The sequence below is a fragment of the Schistocerca serialis genome, chromosome 1 (genome assembly GCF_023864345.2).
Source record: "Schistocerca serialis cubense isolate TAMUIC-IGC-003099 chromosome 1, iqSchSeri2.2, whole genome shotgun sequence".
NCBI classification, from domain to species: domain Eukaryota; kingdom Metazoa; phylum Arthropoda; class Insecta; order Orthoptera; family Acrididae; genus Schistocerca; species Schistocerca serialis.
In genome coordinates this window covers 1,048,085,864-1,048,107,173 of record NC_064638.1, presented here as the reverse complement: position 1 = coordinate 1,048,107,173, position 21,310 = coordinate 1,048,085,864, and the positions used below count along the sequence as shown (strand labels likewise).

Sequence of the window (21,310 nt, the reverse complement as noted above, 5' to 3'; positions counted from 1 at the left end):
TTTTGTGATGTTGATTGGGAAGAAAAGGAGATTGAGGGTAGTAGTGAAGGTAGATGTTTTATTGGTGTAAGTGAGGAGTTGGAAGCTTTAGGGATTACTAATATAAAAGAGGATAGTAATGAAACTAGCAAGGTACACATGAACACAGTTGACAATTTGAATGATAAGGATGCCAGAATTTCAGCCAATGAGTTATTTGATCTTGATACATGGAAGAAAAATGAGAAGGAATTGACAGCAGGTAATCTTAACAGCATTAGGGGAGTAGAGGATGAAATGTCAGATAGTGAGCAATTTTTATTTAACTTATGGGTTAACAGTAGTGCCATTAAGGATGATGAAAATTTCAGAACGGTAACACTTGATATATGTGAAACTTTGTATCCAGACTGGTGGCAGAGAATTAAGTATCACATTGCACAAATGTTAAGAGAGAAATATAAAGGAGAGACACACAATAGCACAAATGAATGTAGTTGGATTAATGAAATATTCAGGAATAGTAATCAGGCCAAAGAAAATGCAATTAGGGTAATAACAGCATACAACTCTGGTAGTAATGATACAGGTAAGGATACTGGAAAGGGATATGGATTCAGTGAATTTATCTGGAAAGAATTTTACTGGAAGTAAAAAAAAAAAAAAAAAAAAAAAATGCAGTCACCATACTATGCCATGTAACACATCTCATGTCATGCGAAACGATGTTGTATCTAGACTGATTGTCACATAATTCTATTATAAGATTAGATTTCATGATTCCTATGTGGTTTTTTTTTAAAGTAATTTTACAGTATTTAATGAATTGCAAAATGTGTAAACTTGATAAATAAGGGATTTTATTTTACTGATGATGCTAGGAGACAAGACATGTCACCCACCCTCACAGTTTGAGAATAGCAAATCTCATAAATTTTGAAATCTTGTTCATTCACTTAAATAGACCATAATGCGTAAAAAAATTGTATAGTTAATAGAATATATTTTCTTGTATATGCAAGTGTGCTTTTGTTTTACATCATGCTCACCATAACTGTTTTTATTCAGCTCTGTTTATAACCCCATAAAGGCTTATTTTGCCTCTTACTTTTGATATCACATAATTTACAAGGCTCATGAGAGAATAGTGTTGTTGAATTGAAATACTTTTGCAAACTCACTGATGATATAGGAGTTAGTACTATGTTTGTTCTAATATGAGAAAAGGTTTTAACTTTAGTATTATTTTATAGTAAATTTCTGGGCTACAAATTGACATATGTATGTATGTAATCTATGTTGTGTGACAAAGGAGGAAGTCAAGGGTTGATGAAAGAATAAACAGTTTACTACAGTTGTGATAAAAAGTTGTATACAAGACAATGATGCAATTTCTGTATCGGACTGACAAGTGGACCAAGGTACACTTGTAAGTCCTGGTGGGCTATTGTAATGTAATTAACTGTCAGAGATAAACTTTATCTCATGCGAAAAGTACGATGCCCACAGTAGAGAGATAAGGTAACTTCATTATGTTGCCATACAATGTGTTTAATTTATTTATTTATGAATATTTTCTTTTATGATAAATAATGGATTTGTTTGAGATGTTAAATGTTGTATATTTATATGTATTTATTTATATGTGTCTTTGGAGTGTATTAAGGTCAGAAGACCAAAGAATCTGGAATGTAGGAATGTCTGCAACTTCCGGGCACATGTTGGCTTACACGCCACTTCTTTGTCGGTATTGGAGGGAGATGGACGTGTTTAAGTGACCAGTACAGTATAATGCATTTTTAGGGTATCAATGTTCGTAGTGAAAATATTGTAGTGACTAAACAAAAAGTACGAATAAATATTATTTTTAGCCGAAAGTAATTCGAATCCGGTAGTGTTTATTTCAAACAAGAAGAAAACCCAGGCCATGCTTGTTAGAGTAATGTTTTGCAGACAAAACCCCTAGACAAACGAGATCTGCAGTGTGTAATCTTTCAGCAGCTACTAATAAATAAGCCTTGCTGAAATTGTGCTGGAACTACTCGTATTATTATCAATTACAAACACGTGGTGCGAATGTGGTCTTACCACAATATACCGCGTAAGATTCCACATCATTCAGTTATCAAGAAACGAGATAGGTAACAACCAGTACAATCTTCACATCTGGAATGTGCTCTGGATACACGATACTTCTGAGGTGGCCCCATAACTAGAAATCACACAGGTTGAGATCTGGTGAATGAGCAGGTCATGCAACTGGATCCCCTCAGCTGATCCATTGATCAGGGAAGACACAACTGAGAAGCATCTGGACGTTAACAGCGAAGTGGGTTGCAGCACCATAATGTAGCAACCACATAACCATTTGAATCATCAATGGGACTTCTTTGGGCAGGGGAGGCAAAGGCACCCACAAGAAGATGGTCCTGGCTTATCAGGTGGCATGAAAGGAAGCCTGGTCACCAATTATCGTGGACCACAAATTCTGGCTGCACAGATATTGATGATTCGCTGTCACTGTACTGCATACTATCCCACAGATGACTGTTATGAAAGTTGAAGATACCACTAAACGAAAAGCAGGCTTCATCTGTGGATAGGGTGGATGACAAAACTCCTGTAATCATGGTTGCCTGATGAAGAAACCATGACAAAACTGCTCTTGATGTGGAAAGTCTGTCACTAGTAAGCCCTGTTCATGCTGTTAGTGATAAGGGTTTTAACAATTGTCATTGAGAAAGTTCAACATGGTCATCTGGCTTACCCTGTACTGGCAGACCAAATACACTTCCACAGTGTTAATCACATTTTCCTCCAGGTCTGGTGTCTGAACATTTCAAGTACTTCCTTCGTGGTTTCCTGCTTGCTGAAACAACCCTGTCTCAGACAAAAGGCAAAACACTGTTGCAAACATTGAATGCTGTACGCTGTGGTTGTTTTTGGCGGAGATAAATCCCCTGTTGCAACCTTGCTGCCTACCACCCATTGCCATTTGCCATTTGGCTTTCTGTAAGTAAACACTATGTTGGCAAGCTCTTGATTTGAATATGGAACATTGTGTACAACACTGTATCATATCCACCGCAAGGTGAGTCAGTAAGGGAATTGAGCTGGACACAAAGTTACCAATTACTATAGCAGGAGAGACTGCTAGGGCATAACATACGAGGCAGTACCATTCTCTAGGAGGAAACCATGCTTACTGTAACTGTGATGCATGGTACAATGTGTATTAGACCACAGTCTTTGTAACAAAGTATGATTGAATTAATGGTCTCTAACATGGAAACCATGCATTTCATTAGCCCCTTTTTGTTCTGTATCCTCTCATTGATCAATCCCTAGAGTTTGTACATGGTGGAACAAATCACCCTGTAGATTACTATATTTTATAGCAACATGAGAAATGGGTCTGTTAACCTATCACCAGATGAATAACACTGAAACACATACCATCCACAGTAATTTCAGATGATTTCGTCAGTGTCTTTAATTTTTGCATACTTGCATATGGATTTCCACAGATATAATCCTGAAGTTTATGATCTTCTTTTAATTGTATTGTTGTATGCATTCCAGGAATATTACCCCAGAAATTACGTCGGCGATCTTGTGCGGAGAAATGTGTGGCATCCATGATAGTTGGGTTATGTCCCAAAAATCTAGAACAAATCAAAACAGATTGAGCACTGTTAGATTATAGTTTACCAGTCCTGTACTAAAGGCCTAAATCAAATGTTCTGTAAACTGATGAGCTTGATAAGTTTGTCTTTCTCTGATGAATATCTATTGTTTTCACTGCATAGCTTTCAAAAATAATTACAGTACTGTCTGCTGCACTTACTTATTGAACTAGTTGGAGGGAGCAAGTAATAAATGCCTGTGCGTGTGTGCATGTGTGTGTGTGTGTGTGTGTGACTTCATTGCTTTCAGGAGTTTATAAATTTTATTGCTGCAACACTCCTGGTCAGTATGCCATCAGCTTTGTTCCCAGTTTTTTTAGGAGTAGAATGCCATACATTATATATATTTCATCTCCTTCTGATTTTAGAACATGTAGAAAATTGTGCAACACAACAGAAAAAGCTGCCATAGGAATGCTTTCTGATGGAAAAATTCAGAAAAACTGCTGGGATACATTTCTCTAAAACACAACATATTATTACGTGTCATATTCTCTGGCAAAACTTACTGCACAAGGAAACATTTCCAGCCACTGACACATGTATGATGAAATTAAAGTGATACCTAACCTTAATTTATTTAAAAGCATATAAAAAATAAAACAATAACAAATTTAAAAATGTTTTTTACTTCACCAGTGCTGGTCCAAACCTAGATAAAAAGACACCTGTTAATGACCTCTATCTTTCTCCAGTCACCTTATGGAGAACACGGTTATTAAAACACATGGGTCTGTAACATGAAAAAATACAGTTTTATGCCATTTCACAGCTCTCCACACTACAGATCAGACTGAGCATAGCAGCATGTCAGAGTAGTCAGCTGCCACTTAGACAAGTTGTAGCCAATAACATGAATGAAATGTGCTCGTGCGTGCGCGCGCATGCACACACACACACACACACACACACACACAGACACAGACACACACACACACACACACACACACACACACACACACTATTGGATGGGATGATGGGAACAGTGAGTTACTTTAGGTTTAGGCCAGCAAGGTTACAGAAGCAAAGGACAGGATGTGCTGTAAGGATAGCTCCCATCTGCACAGCTCAGAAAAGCTGGTGGTGCTGGGGAAGATCCAGATGACAAAGGTTGCGAAGCAGCAATTGAAATCTCGTTTGTTGTGCTATGCTGCATGTTGTGTCACCGGGTGGTCCACCTTGTTTTTGTCAATAGTTTGGGAGTGGCCATTCATTCTAGTCCACAGCTGGTTGGTTGCCACACGTAATGTAAAATACTATGCAGTAGTTGTAATAGAGCTAGTGTATAACATGGCTGCTTTCACAAGTGGCCCAACCTCTGATGGGGTAGGATGAGTCTGTGACAGGACTGGAGTAGATGGTTCTTGGTGTGTGGGCAGGTCTTGCATCTTTAATGCGTGTTTTTGAGCTAAAATTGAAGTACATGAAGTGAGGCTTTGAATACCAGTAACAGGATTCATTGCCTACGAACTTTTGAGTGAAAGCTTCCACTGATGGAATAAGAACTTTTGAGTGAAAGCTTCCAATGATGGAATAATTTCTTTTCAGATGCAGAGAATTTTCTACCACCAGTTCAGATTTCAAATGGATTTTGTCTTCTCTGTCAGAAGAGTACTATAACATGATTTTTCTTGAAGTAGTCATAATACTGACTGTAAAAGAAGAGTACTAATGTGGTGTTTCTTGATTTATTCTTAATACTGACAGTAAAGCCTCTTCTGTCAGTACACTTATATTTCAAAATTAGTTGCAGCATTATATTTCATAATATTTGTTTTGTTAAATCATACAGTGCTTATGCTCCGTCACTGTTCATGCAGAGTGGCAGTATTACAATTCAGAATGAAATCATCATTGAGTGAATTTGTACAACACTCTTTGAATGAAGTGTGAATAACTTTGATGTCTTTTATTTTCAGTAAGTTGGTTAGGGAAAAATAACTAGTGATCACGTGAATGCATGCACATGCAGAAACAAAAATAACCTGTAAACTGACTCATTCTATGTCACTAATACATATTGTGAAAATTTCAAAGTTCAAAATTTTAAGTCTTTGAATTATTTTTTTGTCTCCAAAGTGAAAAAACTAGAGTGGTGGAGAAGTGATTACTGCCAATGCTCCAGAAATACTCATCAAACGTCAATGTAAGTCACATAGGTACTTCAGTCCAAAGTAGCAATGCAAACAAGCCACTCAGTGCAGGTAGCCATTTTAAGTTAAGTTGGCTAATGAAAGTGGCTAGCTAACTTAAGTTGGAATTCTTACATTTGAGCCCAAAAGTTTTTCCACCTGACAGAGTAAGTGAATAGTTTGAATGAAATGAAACTGTTCTGAGATGAATAAAAAAAGATGCCAGACAGAACCCAAGAGACGATCATCACTGGTGCCCCAGAAATATCCATCAAATGTCAATGCAGCCTTCTTGGGTAATTCAGTCCCATGTAGCAACACAAACACAGTGCAGGTATCCAAAATACATGAAATTAAATTGGATTTCAACATGTCATTTAGCTGTCAAAGGATTCATAAGTCTCTCATTATTGTACAAAGTTTTAAAAAATAAATTTCTGTAATTTATAGGTGATTGTTTCATATTATTAACTAATGGTTGTTGTTTCTATCAGTTTCTGATGTGTGTGTGAGACATCTAAAACAAATGTTGGACCTACAACGCCACATATTTTCAGTGTACATTCTTCACATCTCTATAATACATGATTTTGTTCATAGCTGTCATTTTTTCACCTCTGTGAACTCTCCCATGGGTCAAATAAACCTGTAACAATTTACACCCTTTTTGTATCTGTTTAATATCCACTGTTAGTCCTATTTGGTATGGGCCCAACATGCTTGTGCAATATTCTCGGATGGATCACACAAGTGTTTTGCAGACAATCTGCTTTGCAGACTGATCAGATTTCCTAATATACTACCTATGAACCAAAGTCTATCATCTACTTTATTTAAGATGCAGTCTATGTGATGATCATTCCATTTCATATTCCTACAACTTGTTACATCCAGTTTCCTTTTTTGATCTTTAAGGGAAGCATTGGGAAAGGTTGTGGACAGGAAAGTCTTTGTAATAAGCATACCTATGAGACATGACCTCATGAAAACATTGTGTGTGAATGCAGAAATGAAGCAACAAACCAAAAGTTCAAACATATAAGCAAGTTTTTCAGGAATGAAAAATATATTAATGCAGACAGACGAAAAAGGGAAGATTTCACTACCCATGGAATGCACAGATACACGAAAAGCAAGGCAGTGCTGTGTGGTATTGAAATCAGCTATGCTTAGTGCAACCTCCAATTACAGAAGCCACAATGCAATCATCAGTTTATGTTTAAGAACCAAATACTCCACTGGTTCCAGACAAAGCTGAAGCAGCAAGAAGAGGATCTCCATCAAATTTAGTTGCAGTGCCCCAAGTTGCAGTTTCGAAAATCACAGTTGAAGCACTATGACACTGTACATCAAACAGCCCCACATACAACAGGAAAGAAACAGAACATTTTTATGGAAAGTGATTCCAGAGAAATGTTAAATTTAGCCTGTGAAACATTGCTCTGGAAGGAAAACTACAACAGTAAAAGTGTGATAAATGAAACGTCATATGCAGCTCTTAAACACAAGTTAGGCATAAGCAGCTAAGTAAATAAACCATCATCAAAATTTATGCTTCTTCTCCAAAATATGCAATTCCTACCAAATAAAGTTGGTGAGATGGAAATATTGTTATCAGATGAATTAAAAGAAGTGTCAGTGACATGTGTTAATGAACAATGGTTAACAAAAGTATGTTATCACTTACAAGGATAGAGGGCTTTACCCTTTCATTATTTATTTATTTTTTTTGCAGAAAGACATCTACGCATTGAGGAACATGCATACATATTGGAAAAGACGTCAAATGCTATTTCTTAAAGTTCACTGATTGGCAAAATTTCTTCTACAGAATTGACCAATATAAATATTATTATTTGTATGTATAGAAGCCCAGATGGAAACATAACTACTTTGTTTGAAAAGGCACTTAACAGTATAAAGTATTTAGTAAGACAACTATCATGTGTGGTGACTTTAGCATAGATGCCAACAAAAACTCTAAAGACAGATTAAGCCTTGAAGTCCTACAATGTACACACAACCATTAAATCCCATGCCTGAGTCACCAAATCATCCACCAGTACTACAGATCAGGTACTAATAAATGCAGATAAATATTTATACAGAACTCAAAATATGAATCCAGGTTCAGTGATCCTTATGCACAATTTATTGAATTCCCAACAGAGATCACTGCCAATAATAAACCACAAATAACAAGAAAAAGTGGAAATTTTAGCAAGCAAGCAAAACTCAGAACACCTCTGACACTTACTGGGGGGGGGGGGGGGGGGGGGGGGGACATGGAATGACACAACCATTGGACACATGTAAGAATTTTGGCATGTTCATGGATATGGATATATTCTCACATTACAATATCTGTTTTCCAGTTAAAAACAAAAAATCAAAAACAGTAGAAGAACTGTTTCTTGGCTGACAACAGGCATTAAAACATCTTGTGCTGGAAAGAGGACACTTTGTGAAATTTCAAAAAACACACATTGTTACTGAAGTGTTTTAGTGTATTTCAAGAATTGTAAGAGAGTGCTTCACAAATCATTAAAGAAACTAGAAAAATGGCAAATGATCTGCACATAATAATGGTCAGGAACAAAATGAAAGCCACATAAAAGAAAGTCAAACAGGAAGTAGGAAATGAACCACCCCCCTTCCCCCAAAAATGTAAACCTTCAGCTGCATCAAGATGGCAAACAAATTATAAATGAGAAAAGTAGCCAGTGCTTTTAAGGCACACCATTCAGATGTTAGTGAACAATTACTCTGTGGTATAAAATCTTCCAATAACAATTATACCAGATCAAAAACAAATCTAAATAGAAACCCTGACTCCCCATTTCTTCCCCAAACCAATCCTAAAGAAATTATACTAGCAATTAGTAAGTCAAGAACAAAATTTTTGAATGGCATGGATGACATTCTGGATTATGTCGTTAAAAATGCAAGTGACCTCGTTTTCACAACTGTAATCTATCCTTCCAGCTTAAAGATAACTGAAACTACAGCCACTGTCTATAAAGTGTATGACAGATAACATAGCCAATTATAGACTTATTGCTTTGCTACCTGTATTTCTGAAAACACCAGAATAAATATTTCATAAGAGTTTGCTATATTTTCTAGAAAAGTGCAATATTTTATCCACAGACTAACAAGGTTTATGGAAAGGCTGATCAACAAAATCAGCAATATTTGAATTACTGAATGAAATGTTCCAAAAACCTGATAGTGGAGGAAAAGTAACTGGCATATGCCTTGATCTATCTAAACCCCTTGATATCATAGACCACATCCTGCTGCTGCACAAACTATTATCTATTATAATCAACTGTAGGCTTAAACTTAAATGGCGCTCTTTTAGAAATTTTGGGAGGTCCATCCTCATTCAGAGACAACTGTCCCCTCATTTCATTGTACACTGAAGCATGAAAGGAACTGGTATAGGAATGCATATTCAAATACAGAGATATGTAAACAGACAAAAATGGCACTGCAGTCGGAAATGCCTACGTAAGACGACAATTGTCTGGCGCAGTTGTTAGATCAATTACTGCTGCCACAATGGCTGGTTATCAAGATTTAAGTGAGGTTGAATGTGGTGTTATAGTCGGCCCACGCGTGATAGGACAAAGCATCTCCGAGATAGTGATGAAGTGTGGATTTTCCCATACAACAATTTCATGAATGTACTGCGAATATCAGGAATCCAGTAAAATATCAAGTCTCAGACATCACTGGTCCTGGAAAAAGATCCTGCAAGAATGGGACCAACGACGACTGAAGAGAATCATTCAATGTGACAGAAGTGCAACCCTTCCACAAACTACTGCAGATTTCAATGCTGGGCCATCAACAAGTCTCAGAGCATGAATCTTCAATGAAACATCATCAATATGGGCGTTGGAGCTGAAGGCCAACTCCTGTACCCTTGATGACTGCACGACACAAAGCTTTACGTTTCACCTGGGCCTGTGAACACCAACATTGGGCTGCTGATGACTGGAAACATGTTACCTGGTTAGATGAGTCTGATTTAAAATTTTATTGAGTAGATAGATGTGTATGGGTATGGAGACAACCTCACAAATCCATGGACCTTTTGTGATGTAGTGATCTGCTTAGCCCCAGATCAGGACTCCTGCACAAGCTTTAAGCTTGTGCTGGTACAACACAAAAAAACCAAACAATCCACTGATTTTTGTTCTTTTTGATGGTGGTGCACTGGTCTCGACCGCTAATCAGCCTAAGTTCTTCACTGTAAATGCTCCCTCACTAAGTGAAGTGCAATCACAGTTGTGGTCATATAGTCACCATGAGGTGCCACTCTTAGATTATCATTTTTAGTTGTGGTGGTCCTTTGGTTGAGAACATTTTTGTCCTTAATGCATATTCAGCTTTTGGACTTTCATTACATCATGAAGTGTGCTTCATAGGCATGTGGTAGCTAGTCTTGCCACTGATACAGTACATATGCACTGTTTAGGAAAGCTTTGGACTTTCAGGGTCACATTGTCCTGAAACCATCAGCAAATCTGATGCTTTAAAAATTTCACCCACTTCTGTTGCCTGTTAAGTATGAGGATAAGGCTACATTAGACTAGAACAAAAAAATGTATCCTTCATTTCTCCAGTCAGTGTGTTTTGACACTAGTGGTGGTTAAAAAGACTAAGGGTTCTCTTTGATTGTGTGCAAATCTTGATCAACATAGTAATACTCAAGTGGACACTGATTCTTATTCCTTCCTTGGCCACATGAATATTATTGTAATCTGTCAGGAGGAAAACTCTGTTTTAAAATCAATCTCTTGGAGGCATATTTTCAGTTGCCTCTTGCCAAAGATTCGAGATTTTAGTTTTGAACACACCATTCAGAGTGAATCAATACAACAGGTTGACTTTCAGTGGAGGTAGAGCTCCCTGCCACACTCAAGAGGTTTCTTGAACAGATTACTGAAGAAATTCTGTATTATGTGAATTGTACAGATGTCATGGCCGTATGACAGAGGAATATTTGCACAATCTATGCCTGGCTTTTTGAACCATTGCACCAAAAAGCCTTAAGTGTAACTTTTCCAAATGCACCTAATTTCAACCAGTGGTCACTTATTTACGCATTTGACCCACAAAAGAATACGCAGATGCTATAAGAACATGACTGTGCTTGTTATCTGTTAAGGACCTTAAGTATTTCTAGAAAAAGTTAATTACGGTACTTGGATTTATTCCCCAGGCAACCTTCATAGCCCACCCACTAAATTATCTCCATAATAATGCAGGCCCTTTTCAGTGGTTAGGGGAGTGTCATCTGGTATTTCAGAAATAAAATTGGCCCTCCAATCAGTATCCTACCTTGTGACTAACCAGTCTCACTCGATAGAAAATAACTAATTTCTGAGCCACTGACAAGTTTTGGTAACAGATAATAAAGGTAATTTGTTCCCTTGTGTTGTAAGTGTGGACTGTACTGTTGTTCTCAGATTCTGGTGTATTATTTATGAGGAGTTGCATTAGCAAACTTATGCGGCATGTCACTGGTATTGGCAAGAGATGCATTCTCACTCAGCATCAAAGCTGTTCTCTCTCATAAGTTGGAGGATGGCACCGAGACATCATCTAAGTTTATGTCAAAGAGCCTTACTCCAGCACGAGAACATTATTCATAGATCCGAAAGGAAGCACTGACCATAATCTATAGTGTCCATGAGTTGTAAATTCTTTTTGTGTGGTTGCAAAAATCATCATATCACCAACAGACATCCCTTTCTGGACCTAAGGCAAAACTGCCTCAGTGTCAGCACATTGCCTTCATCAGCGATTTCTCTACTTGACAGATTTCCAATACTCCATTAACTATTTGCACTTCTGCTCATTGTTATAATCTGAATGTACTTTCTCACTTTCTAACAGCTCCAAATTATGAATTTGACTGCCAGGAGGCAGTTTGTTTTTTCATTAGATGTCCAACTGGTGCAGTCACTCAACAAAATACTCGGAATGTTGCGTCAATGTCTCAGTGTCACCCAGTTCTTCAGTCCATCATGCAATGTGTCTGATCAGATTGGCACATCAAGTTCTCAGATGCTGAGCTAACTGGTCTACACCATTTTTTTTCATTGGTTTTGTCAACTTCAGGTTTAACAAGCTGTGATGTTCCTTATGGAAGATGATGAATGTTGTTGGGTAGGTGTACCATCACCCCTGGAAAATTTGGTGCTTCAGCTCCAGCATCAATACCACCCGGAGATTTCTTGGATGTAGTGACTCAGACACCAGTACATCTACTGACCTTGTATGAAAGACACTGTTGCATCAGTCATTCCAGTTCCAGTCACTCACACCTGCTTGTTCCTCTTCCCTAACAGTCCTGGAAGATGATGAATGTTGTTGGCTAGGTGTACCATCACCCCGGGAAAATTTGGTGCTTCAGCTCCAGCATCAATAACACCAGGAGATTTCTTGGATGTAGTGACTCAGACACCAGTACATCTACTGACCTTGTATGGAAGACACTGTTGCAGCGGTCATTCCAGTTCCAGTCACACACACCTGCTTGTTCCTCCTCCCTGACAGTCCTGAGCCAGTGGCTTTAGTTTGTTGTCCAGCATTGCCTTCCCGGACACAAACATGTGCCATCTGCATGACATACCAACATCTCATTCGTTTCAAGTTGTTTGGTTGATATGCTTTTCTGCTAAAAAAAATTTACCACTGAGGGTGAGTGTGTTTTATTTACATATGAGAAGTTGCACAATCATACCTGTGTATCCCTTTCAGTTAATATTATGAATAGGGTAGATCACTACTCACCATGAGGATGATCCATTGAGATGTAAACAGGCACAAAAAAAAGACCATTACACATGTATCTATTGGCCAAATCTTCCTCAGCAAAGAAAACATACACACATTCACACAAGCAAGCACACGTCACACACACTCAGGCCCCACCACCGGCAGTTTGACTGAGTGTGCCGAGAGCATGTGAGGTGTGTTTGCTTGTGTGCATGTGTCTTTGCTGAGGAGGGCTTTGCTCAACAGACACATGTGCCTCTTTGTAACTCAATGGGTGATCTTTATGGTAAGTAGAAATCTACCCTATTTCTAATATTGTTGTTATTCCAACCTGGAGTTTCCATTGTTTGATTTTCTCTTTCAGTTAATTTGGAAATGCTGGATAACAATGAGAATGGTCTGTAATATTGAGTGTCATTTGTTTTTTATTTTTTATGATGTAGTTTTAGTTTATTGTTGAAGATATTTTTGGAATTATCATAAGCAGCAGCAGCAGCTATTTAACATCCACTGCCGGATTAAGTGATCTCCAGATTCTCTATGTGTTATAGTCTCCAGCTGTATGTGTCTGAATTGCTGGCTGTAACCCAACTATCTAAATTTCATTTTCATTTCTCCATTGCTTACTATGAAATTTACAGCTTTTGAATCATATTTTCACTAGAAGTTCTTGTCTCCTTGCAGTTAGTTAAAATCTACATAGATTGCAAACCTTTAATTTCTATAGCTAAAGAAACATTGTTTTGAGAACTCGGTTTATTTAACAAGCATTCCCCAAGGGGATTTTGGCTTTTCTGTTTATTTACTATGTTGTTTATCCATCTGTCACTCCGAATTGCACAAAATATATCTCCTCTGTTGGCTCTGTAGCTTCATTGTTAATTTGCATAGTTTTCTTATGAACGTGTTGATTATACATTGTTCGCATCTTATTATAAAAAAATTGAGGCCCACATTCAAACCTGGAGTATGAAATTCTTCCAATAATTGTTGAAGTTTAGTTTTTCTAGAGGTAACAATGTACTGTCATCACCAAAACAAGTGTGTTCCATTAACAAGCTTCTTTCTTCCAGTTCTGAGATATGTAACCTTTACATGGCAACTCCTTCAATTCTAAATTTCTGATTTTCCTGGTGAAGTTTAATGGATATTGTTGTAATCCTCTTTGTAGGGCTAAGAACATTTATTCAATGCAAGTAAGTTGCAAATTAAAATTGGCTATTAGTCCATGAAGCAAACCGCTAACAGTTCTTGATTGAAATTAATATAAATCATAGTTCTAGATATAAATTAATTAATATAAGTCAGCTTATATATTTCTGTGTGCTATTAGTTTACTACACAATATTGCCATGAGGTCTGCTGCCTTAAGTGAGGTGGCGTTGTTAGTGTCAATGATTGGCATTTTGTGGTTCATCTGAACGAACCTGAGCACAGAAATTATTTGATAATTTGTATTATTTCTGGAAGATTCTTTAACTATCTTACATCTCTATGTCTGGAATATCTGCTGCAACAATGGAAAATCGAGGATGGAGCGTCCAATATTATAAAATGGATAGTTGCTACTCACCAGATAACAGAGATGCTGACTCGCAGAGAGGCACAACAAAAAGACTGTCAGAAAACGAGCTTTCTGCCAGGAGGCCTTCATTGGAGATAGAACACACACACACACACACACACACACACACACACACACAGGGGGGGGGGGGGGGGGGGAGAGAGAGAGAGAGAGAGAGACAAATGCAACTCAAGCACATACATGATTGCAATCTCTGGCTGATGAGGCCACCACTGCTGGTGGCTGGTTAAATACTAGCTTTCTGGAAAATTTTATGTTTGTGTAAATAACTGCACTCTTCAACCAGGGGATCATTTCTGTTCTTGCTGTATGTAGGTGTTCTAAGTAAATGTGCTTTCAGTGCTACACACTGTATTTCATTGCCAACACAGATTTTGGATTTGGACTTCATGTGGATTCATTATGACACTATGGAGAGTCTGACAACAGGTGTTTCTTTTTAAGAAGTGTTCAGGCCTTTCCAGGTAAAGAGAATCCAGGTATTATTGTTATTACTATTATTATTATTATTATTATTATTAAATCTAAGAAAGTTAATAAACTACTTTGTTCTTTCTGTGATAAGGGCTGTTTATTAATATGAAATATGAACAATAAATGTTTCTGTTTTGCTTTTGACTAGTAAGCAGGGAAGGGGAGAGTTTAAATGGAAAACTGCATAACAAAACTGTTGCCGTTTCCACAAAAATCTAGGAATGCACACACATCTGAAATAGTATTCCTAAGCCAATCTGGTGCACCAGAAGGTAGTATATACCATAGATCCATACACAAAAACCATAGCTGACTCTTTATCTGTGTAATATGGAAATTGAGGCTTTTCTTAGTAGTGTAGGTCTGTCTTGCTGCATATAACAACAGAACCTGGCATGAGAGTTCTTATTTACACTGCAACAGCTGAGTCTGTCCAAGTTGCTTTCCTATTTTAGTTCATTTCCCAGATTCTTTTGCAAAGAATTTCAACCTCAAAATTAACAGTTACTGTACTCATCTTTTCAAGCACTTTTGAATGATAGAAAAGTATATCATTTCATTACAAAATCATACCTGCTTCAATATCTCAATTGATACAAGATGCAGGCCTCTTCATCACATATCAAAGTACTTGCCTCTTAGCATACTATCATTTGTCGAAAACCACATTTAGGTATCTGGGATCATTCCCAAAATAAAAAGGGTGTTATGTCTTATTTGACTTATGCTGTATGTTCCTGTCAGCTGGGCATCTTACCCATTTATGACCTTTAGCACAATTGCTTTAGAGTTAGCTGCCATTCTTTACACCAATCACAAATCCTGTCCAAGTCATCTTGTATCCTCCTACAGTCACTCAACGATGACACTTTCCCATACACCACAGCATCATCAGCAAGCAGCCACACATTGCTATCCACCCTATCCAAAAGATCATTTATGTAGATAGAAAACAACAACGGACCTACCACACTTCCCTGGGGCACTCCAGATGATACCCTCACCTCCGATGAACACTCACCATCGAGGAAAACGTACTGGGTTCCATTACTTAAGAAGTCTTCGAGCCACTCACATACTTGGGAACCAATCCCATATGCTCGTACCTTAGTTAGGAGTTTGCAGTGGGGCACTGAGTCAAACGCTTTCCGGAAGTCAAGGAATATGGCATCCGTCTGATAGCTTTCATCCATGGTTCGCAAGATATCATGTGAAAAAGGGCGAGTCTTCTTTAGCTGGTGACGCTAAATATTTAACTTTATAGAAAAAGAAGCCCCTGAGTCAACTAGCAGCTGAACTGGTTGACTATTGTTGATCACACTGACGAGATTTCTTGTCATCTTGGTAACGCTTGTCTATGGAGGATTTTCATCTGTGGTGGTCTTATCTCCACAGATGATTGCCTCACTTAGTTTTCCTGGTGGTGAACAGCTGGTGATAGTTGATGTCTTGCAATGTAATAGCCATTTAATACTTTCTTTCTTTCTTTCTTTCTCTTGGTGGTGGAGACTGGGCTAAAGACTGATACACACTTTTCTCATTCTTCTCTATTACCTCATTGGGTATATGGTTGGCATTCAAGGCTGCAGCATATCTTCTCTGGCATATAACAGAGGCAAGCTCATGGAGTCTTCCAGAAGTGCCATAGAGAACACATTCTTTTTTTCCTTGATTCACTTGCATAAGTTGATGATTTTCTCTGTCATTGTGATCTCCTTTATCAGAAGAACTTGGTTCATGTCTCCTGCAACTCCTTTCATCAGGTGTGAGATTCTGTTGTCTTTTGTCATATTACAATTCATGATGTAGCATAAGACCAAAACATTCTGTATGAGACTGGACTCTGTTCTTCAGTTGATCTCCCATTAAGCAGCCTCACTGCTGGCTGTCACCACACATTTTCTTTAGTTCAGCCTGGAATTTGTCCCAGCTGTTGAGCTTCTCATCATAGCTCTCAAACCACTACTGGGCTGTGCCATACAAATAGTACACATTTTCCAAACACACCATGTTTTTCCATTTATTGCATTTGGCAACTTGATCAAATCCTTTCAGCCATTTCACTGGGTCTTGACTAGCATCTCTGAAGAATACTGATGGATGTGTGATCTGCAGCTGACTTACTGCTGGCTGAGAATCCATTGGTATCCTGAATATATAGACCATGTTAATGACATACTGCTTGTATTCTGATTCTGTCTGTGTAGGCAAAGGTTTTTATGTTGCCCAGATGTGATGTATATGTTTTGGTGATGTGCATGCTTTGAAGTACCTGGCATTTCCATCTGTGTCACATTGAAACCACATGAAGTCAAAATCCAAAAACTGTGTTGGCAATGAAATACAGAATACAGCACTGAAATCACATTTATAAGACCAACATGAAGTGAGAACAGAACTGATCTGGTCAAAGAGTGCAGTTATTTACACAAACTTAGTTTCCAGAAAGCTTGTATTTAACCAGCCATCAAATGTTCAAAATATAGAGATGTAAGACAGTTCAAGAACCTCCCAGAAATAATTAATACGAAATAACAAATAACTACTGTGCTCAGATTTGATCCGGTAAACCACAAAATGACAGTCATTGACACTAACAACTACACCACACTTAGGGCAGCAGACCACACGACAATATTGTGTAGTATATTAGTAGTAATTAAGACTTATGTAAGCTTCAGTCAGGAACTATTGCATATTAATTTCTGTCTGGAACTATGATTTATATTAATTTCCATCAAGAACTGTTAAAGTTTGGTTTCACGGACTAATTGCCAATTTTAATCTGAAATTTATTTGTGCTGAATAGATGTTCTTAGCTTTACAAAGAGGATCTCAACAGTATCCCTTACACTTCATCAGGAAGGTCAGAAATTCAGAACTGAAGGAGTTGCCATGTAAAGATTACATGTATCAGAACTGGGAGAAGAAAGAAACATGTTAATGGAACTGTTGTAACTTGGTCACCAACACAAACAGTGTGTTAGTACCACTTTATTAGACTGTGGCATTTACACCAAACACCATAGATACACTGAACACAATAAGATAAGGCAAATTTATGTAAGCAGCAATTAAATGATAAATGAGCACAAGCACACTGCAGTGGGCTTTAAGGAGAGCTTTCAAGTGTGCGAGCATTGCTTTATTCTTCTTCCCTTGAGGGACAGCTCGGATTCATGAGATGTCCATGGCGTCTTCCTCTGCCAGGCTCTGACTAAGATGACTTGCTGGTACTGGGGAATATGGTCAGAAGTATTTTGGGCATGGGCAGCATCACAGTCTGACTTCTCATGTCAACCCATACGGTTAGATGGGTGACTTCGGTGCAAGCGCTATGTCTTCATCAGATCCAGGGCCTGGTGTTGGTGGTGCCCCTACAGTTGGTGGCTGAGCAGGAGGTGACAGCTCCAGTGTGGCTGGTGATTGCTTTGGTAATGGCTGGAATATTGGAGAAGATGCACCAGGTTCCTCCACCAGTGACGACGGACACCTCATATGTTGTGGCAGGGAACCAGCTTCATCAGATGATCCATCAAGTGATGCAGACTGGTGTGACGACATTGGTGTCTCTGCCAAGGTTGTCCCATCATTCACATACAGGCACAACTGGTCATAATGACATGCACAGAGGCCCTCCTCTGTAAGAACATTCTAGTGACAGCAGCCACAGCATCAGGAGAAGATGGCTGGAATCCATGTTGGTCAATGACTAAACTCACATGCCCACACAGCCACCACGGGCTGGAAATGGGACAATGGCTGCATGGGTTGGCCTCCCTAACTGGGCTACAAGAGATGCAGGAGCAATCGAGGTTGACACCCATGGAACAGTTCAGGCCCCCCAAATGGTGTGAACCAACAGAAGCACAGAAATTGAACCAAGGCAACATCGGACAGGAACCGATGTTTTGAATGTTCTAACTAAACTTTCGGCCTTACTGTTAGGTGGCAGGTAGGAGGGCAGGGCAAACATGTGGTGAATCCTGCATGCATTGCAGGAGGAGGAAACTCCTGTGACACAAACTGAGGGCTGTTATCAGAGACCAACATTGCTGGAAGTCCTTCAATGGAAAAAAAAATGTCAACAAGGCTGCCACAGTGGCAGAGGCCAAAGTTGATGGGCAGTTAACAACACATGGGAACCAAGAGAATGGGTCAGTTACTATATGCCAGTATGCATTAAGGAAAGGGCCAATGAAATCAATGTGGGGATGGTCCCAGTCCTGTGAAGATTGTGGCCACGGAGACAACGTTTTCCTTGGGGCAGCTTGCTGCAATGCACATTGAGAACATGCTGTAGCAGGTAGGGAAATCAGGAAGCGCTCAGTGTAAAGACACTTCAGCTATCAAGATGTTAGTAGTAAATTTTCGGAGTGTTCGGAATAATTTACTGCCCTCCAGGAAGCGTGTGGCATGCAAATTATTCTCGGGACTGAGACCTGGCTGAACCCTGAGATAGGAAGTTCTGAAATATTTAGTGAGGGTTGGAATGTGTATCGGAAAGACAGATTAGACACCGTAGGAGGTGGTGTCTTCATTGCAGTTGACAAAAATATTGTGTCTACTGAGGTCGATGTACAGTGTGATTGTGAAGTTATCTGGACATGTTTAACAGGGCTAGGGGAACTAAAGTTAATTGTGGGGTGTTATTACTGGCCACCAGGTTCCACCGTGACAGTTCTAGAATCATTCAAAGGGAGTCTACATTCTATATCGCTACATTAGTCAGAGGCGACTTCAGCCTACCTAGTATAGGCTGGGATGTCTATGGATTCATTACAGGTAGTACAGACAAGCCGTTGTGTGAATTACTTTTGAACACATTATCCGAAAACTGTCTTGAGCAGCTAAATCGACAGCCAACGCGTAATGGAAATACACTCCTGGAAATGGAAAAAAGAACACATTGACACCGGTGTGTCAGACCCACCATACTTGCTCCGGACACTGCGAGAGGGCTGTACAAGCAATGATCACACGCACGGCACAGCGGACACACCAGGAACTGCGGTGTTGGCCGTCGAATGGCGCTAGCTGTGCAGCATTTGTGCACCGCCGCCGTCAGTGTCAGCCAGCTTGCCGTGGCATACGGAGCTCCATCGCAGTCTTTAACACTGGTAGCATGCCGCGACAGCGTGGACGTGAACTGTATGTGCAGTTGACGGACTTTGAGCGAGGGCGTATAGTGGGCATGCGGGAGGCCGGGTCGACGTACCGCCGAATTGCTCAACACGTGGGGCGTGAGGTCTCCACAGTACATCGATGTTGTCGCCAGTGGTCGGCGGAAGGTGCACGTGCCCGTCGACCTGGGACCGGACCGCAGCAACGCACGGATGCACGCCAAGACCGTAGGATCCTACGCAGTGCCATAGGGGACCACACCACCACTTCCCAGCACATTAGGGACACTGTTGCTCCTGGGGTATCGGCGAGGACCATTCGCAACCGTCTCCATGAAGCTGGGCTACGGTCCCGCACACCGTTAGGCCGTCTTCCTCTCACGCCCCAACATCGTGCAGCCCGCCTCCAGTGGTGTCGCGACAGGCGTGAATGGAGGGATGAATGGAGACGTGTCGTCTTCAGCGATGAGAGTCGCTTCTGCCTTGGTGCCAATGATGGTCGTATGCGTGTTTGGCGCCGTGCAGGTGAGTGCCACAATCACGACTGCATACGACCGAGGCACACAGGGCCAACACCCGGCATCATGGTGTGGGGAGCGATCTCCTACACTGGCCATACACCACTGGTGATCGTCGAGGGGACACTGAATAGTGCACGGTACATCCAAACCGTCACCGAACCCATTGTTCTACCATTCCTAGACCGGCAAGGGAACTTGCTGTTCCAACAGGACAATGCACGTCCGCATGTATCACGTGCCACCCAACGTGCTCTAGAAGGTGTAAGTCAACTACCCTGGCCAGCAAGATCTCCGGATCTGTCCCCCATTGAGCATGTTTGGGACTGGATGAAGCGTCGTCTCACGCGGTCTGCACGTCCAGCACGAACGCTGGTCCAACTGAGGCGCCAGGTGGAAATGGCATGGCAAGCCGTTCCACAGGACTACATCCAGCATCTCTACGATCGTCTCCATGGGAGAATAGCAGCCTGCATTGCTGCGAAAGGTGGACATACACTGTACTAGTGCCGACATTGTGCATGCTCTGTTGCCTGTGTCTATGTGCCTGTGGTTCTGTCAGTGTGATCATGTGATGTATCTGACCCCAGGAATGTGTCAATAAAGTTTCCCCTTCCTGGGACAATGAATTCACGGTGTTCTTATTTCAATTTCCAGGAGTGTATTTTAGATCTGGTAGCCATGAACAGACCAGACCTCATCGACGGTGTCAGTGTTGAGACAGGGATTCGTGATCATGATGTTGTCATTACGACTATGGTTATGAAAGTTAAAAAGACAGTCAAGAAGGCTAGGAAAGTATTCTTACTACAAAGAGCAAATAAGCAGTTGTTAGCATCCCACTTAGTAAACGAATCAACTTAATTTACTTCCCGTACGATGGACATGGAAGAATCATGGGCAAATTTTAAACACATTGTAAATCACGCATTGGACAAATATGTGCCGAAAAAGTGGGTTATGGACAGAAAAGACCCACCGTGGATTAACAGCGCAATTCGGAGAATGCTCAGGAAGC

General features: G+C 39.9%; 1 protein-coding gene across 1 annotated transcript in view; it reads right to left on the bottom strand.

Moving 5' to 3' along the window:
* Positions 1–1,882: 1,882 nt before the first annotated feature.
* The window catches only part of LOC126455176 (DNA (cytosine-5)-methyltransferase 3B-like), a 154,840-nt gene continuing 135,412 nt past the window's right edge, over positions 1,883–21,310 (bottom strand). Inside the window, exons 9-10 of the mRNA XM_050091154.1 lie at positions 3,436–3,644; positions 1,883–1,956 (exon numbers count right to left, since the gene is read on the bottom strand). Coding sequence (XP_049947111.1) covers positions 1,883–1,956; positions 3,436–3,644 — 283 coding nt within the window. The remainder of the gene's footprint in view (positions 1,957–3,435; positions 3,645–21,310) is intronic.